The sequence below is a fragment of the Nannospalax galili genome, unplaced genomic scaffold (genome assembly GCF_000622305.1).
Source record: "Nannospalax galili isolate Female #2095 unplaced genomic scaffold, S.galili_v1.0 scaffold1873, whole genome shotgun sequence".
In the NCBI taxonomy this organism is placed as follows: Eukaryota; Metazoa; Chordata; class Mammalia; order Rodentia; family Spalacidae; genus Nannospalax; species Nannospalax galili.
The window spans coordinates 345,245-348,836 of NW_008333218.1; the positions used below are offsets into that span (position 1 = coordinate 345,245).

At 44.0% G+C, this 3,592-nt stretch overlaps 1 protein-coding gene and 1 long non-coding RNA gene across 11 annotated transcripts in view; one reads left to right on the top strand and one right to left on the bottom strand.

The window, feature by feature from the left end:
* Positions 1-3,592, top strand: part of Afdn (afadin, adherens junction formation factor) — a 130,175-nt gene that overhangs the window by 118,622 nt on the left and 7,961 nt on the right. For 7 of the 10 annotated variants that reach the window (XM_017796841.1, XM_029561000.1, XM_029561002.1 and 4 more), the window contains one exon: positions 1,868-2,002. In XM_017796841.1, the coding sequence (XP_017652330.1) occupies positions 1,868-2,002 (135 nt within the window). Of the gene's footprint in view, positions 1-1,867; positions 2,794-3,592 lie in introns of those variants that run through there. The other 3 variants (XM_017796852.1, XM_017796853.2, XM_029561003.1) reach the window with 2 other exon arrangements.
* LOC115069417 overlaps positions 523-3,592 on the bottom strand; it is a 4,717-nt gene continuing 1,647 nt past the window's right edge. Inside the window, exons 2-3 of the long non-coding RNA XR_003848691.1 lie at positions 1,055-1,111; positions 523-964 (exon numbers count right to left, since the gene is read on the bottom strand). This is a non-coding gene — a long non-coding RNA (uncharacterized LOC115069417). The remainder of the gene's footprint in view (positions 965-1,054; positions 1,112-3,592) is intronic.

A 3,592-nucleotide genomic window follows, 5' to 3' on the forward strand; every position in this document is an offset into this window, starting at 1 on the left:
TAAAAAAAGTAACTTATGATTCTAAGAAGACTCCTTGCTGACCACTCACTCTCTAGATTTAGAACCATATTTTTTAGAGAAAACACCTGTTTATGAATTTGTAAAATAGCAGTTGTAGTTAGAATTTAGATTTCTTAAAGATCCTGTTTAGTTCAAAAGAACTGATCAGCTAGATCGTTGCACAACACTTCCCTGCACAGATCTTACTTTTCCAGGTGGGTATGTGAGCACCCTCATTTCCCCTTCCCCAGAAGGAGAGCCTCCTACAGCGTGCAGCTCAGCCTCCTGCCGTCACCTTCCCTGAGCCCTTCTCATCCCCGTGCTGTTGACTGCAGTGCCCTGTCCTGGGCGTGTTTGTATATCTTGCCACTGGATGTGACCCTCTAGGGTCTGCACAGGCACTGTGGTCCATTCAGTCCTCGGAGTGGGCCGTGGCTTCCTCTTCTCTGCACCTTGGCTCTTCACTAGCAGCACCCACTCCTCCTATAAAACCCTCGGTCCCAGCCTCCACTTGGCTTGCACCCAGGTCATGTTAAAGAGAACGTTAACTGCGTTTATCTTTTTGAGAAGACAGCTTTAATTTTTCTAGGGTGTTTCATTATTTACTGACATGAACCCAACAGTACAGCCTAAATTTCTTTACTACAATACAGTATTTTGCTTCACAGAAAATAGGAAAATTGGTAGATTGTTTTTTTTTTAAGATACAAATGCAATCTAAATCCAGAAGTTAATACTTTATGTTTTGCTATAAGCAGTGCATAGGAGAGCTGGTAATTCTATAGAACTTGAAATTCATTGCACAGGAATCTTATGTAAGGAATTTCTTAGTGGCTAGAGATCAGCAGAGTGACGTGGGGACCCTTTCAAACTTTGGAGAGTGTGAATCTGCAGCTCGTGGTGACATGTCATAGCGCAGTTGTAGTTGTAGAGTCAAAGTCTGTGTAGCTGTTTCACCATTACACTGTGGAATAAACCACACACATAGCCATAGATCAGGATCAACAGAAGGGAGTCTGTCCTTCCAAGAGCTTCTAACAGAAAAATATGGTACCTTGCGTGTTTGAAGGCATCATTGGTATTTGAGCACTGAAAGACGAAAGGATTACACCTGAGTGGATGAAAGTAGAAGACAATTAGGTGATGAATTTGGAGCCAACCAAAGAACTTTTTACTAGCTGTTACCTAGAGCAGAATTTCCTGTCTGAGGGGGTGGTAGTGGTGTGGCAGGGTTTCCATATGTGTGTGTAGACAGAAATGAGACAGATGAGTTCCTGCCAAACCCCAAGTTGAGACTCTGACTCTAACTCTTAGGTCATGTCAGAGCCAAGTAGGGACTTTCAGAGTCCATGATGGCATCCAGGGGGAGGGGACACTGGAGGAGGAGGAGAACACTAGACCCTCACCCTTTCTCCCCAAGTAAAAATTCAGAACAGCTCTCAACTGAGGCTGGCATGGGGACAGGCAGCCTGTGCTGACGTGTGTCCCAACTGTACCCCACAGGCAAGAGGCCTTTCTTAACGTTCAGGGTGGTTGTGGTCTGTAGTTGCTAATTCGCAGGAGGTAGCTAACATATTGTAACGAAAGAATCATGCTTGGTTAATGCATGGATGTGTGAAGTAACTTCTTTCTTGGAGCCATGGTTATGAAAGAATAACTTTGAGACTGGAGACAGTTTTTACGTAGCTTACTTTGAAATGATAGAGCTATAACTAGGTGAGCTTTACCACCTTCTGACAGTGACTTGACCTGGTGTTTTCACTTGACTCTCTGTGCCTGTGTCTGTGTGTCTGCTTGTCTCTGCGTGCTTTTTATGTCTGTGCTGGTGGGATTTACTGGGTCAACATTAAAGTCAGCGTGGTGTTAGTTGCAGGATGAGGAGCGCAGGCGCCAGCAGCAGTTGGAAGAGATGCGCCAACGGGAAGCAGAAGACCGAGCGAGACAAGAGGAAGGCCGGCGTCAGCAGGAGGAGGAGCGAGCGAAACGAGACGCTGAAGAAAAGGTTATGGTCCTCTAAAGGCAGCTCGTTTTTACCAGATTAGCCTGAACAGAAATGATTAGCAGGGGCAAAGGGGCTAGAAATTACACGTTTCTAGGACGCACAGGACAGAACAGGGCCGGATCTTCCAGCTTTTGCTCTTGGACCAAAAACTCTAGCCCCATCTGGCCTGCCTACCTCTCTTCTGGACTGTCTTCAGGCTCCTTTACCTTCTGAGCTGGTCTCCCTCAAACTCCTGAGCACCCAGGGCTGGTCTGTATGTGGGGGAGGGAACTCTGATCCTTCCTGGACAGGGTCCAGCTTGCTTTTATGAAGGCAATACTTGTTCAGTTACTGTGTGAATTGAGTGCACTCTGTGGGAGGCAATAGGAACCTAGCAAGACAGTTTGGTCACGTTAACCATTGCAAGTAGATTATTTACTAAAATCACAATTCTGGTTGATGGTAAAGAGAGTCGATGGCTTTGTAAAAAGCATTATACAAGGAAAATTCAGTACACAATCCAAGAAATATTTGGGTTATTTCTATATGTGCTTTTTAATTCAAGTGATTTCTGTAGCTGAATTTTAAAATGACCGCTGATTTTGACATTTATAAAGCAGGCATTTTGAGATGTTGTTAGATCGCTCCGCATCTGTAGCTAGCTAGCTGAAGCGCTCTCAGGTGAGGAGGCTCCTCCTTGAGCCCAGGTGGACTCCACCCTGTCCCAGGGATTGCATGTTGCTGTGCGGTTGAGAGAAGCTGTTTTTCTCGGTTACTTCCCTTCTATGAAGGTGGACGCTCTGAGTGTCACTGCTTCTGAGGGGGAGAAGGTTAGTTTTTATGAATAGTTAGTTCCTTGATAGTCCCAGCAAACTCTCTTAATAAGCAACCCCCCTCCAAAAAAAAAAACCCACAAAACTTTAAGAAACTCTTTGTAATGAAATGATGAATTGGTCTTATAGGACAATCTTACTCTTAAGATAGACAGACCTGATGTGGCTCATTAAAATGAGAGTGGATATGGGAGGCCACACACTTGTGTGGAAAGCAGTCATTCCAATGTTACACTGTTACCTTTTACAGCCAAGCAGTTCTGAAGGACTCTGAAAGAACTTAGCTTTTAGGATAGCTTACCCATGAGTCTTTAACTTGTGTAAGTTGAAAGTGATAACCTCTCCAGGAAATTAGAGTTCCAGAATCAGAGTTTAAGGTGGTGGTGGTATTGCTTTACTATTTCAGGAAAGTCCCCCAGGCTATGGGAAAGACAGCTTTTGCCAGGTCTAGACCTGGCCAGCTGCTGTAATCAGGCCAGCCTTGGCCTTGCTGGGACCTGGACAGGGCAGTCTGGTCGTTGCCTCAGAGTTATGTGCTCAGAGTAAAGAACCGGGCTGTTTTCTGTGTTGAGAAATTTGGGGTTATTTAATTTTTCCAGTGTGTGTTCTCACAACTCATTATTATGTTAAATACATTTGTGCTTCAGTAACTGCTTCTATAATTGAATGGTTACTGTTAAAAAAAATTGAAAACTATTTTTAATACAGAATGTCGGCCTTTGATGGGTTGGGTTTTTTTTTTTTTTTTTTTTTTTTTTTTTTTTTGAAAATTGGGTTC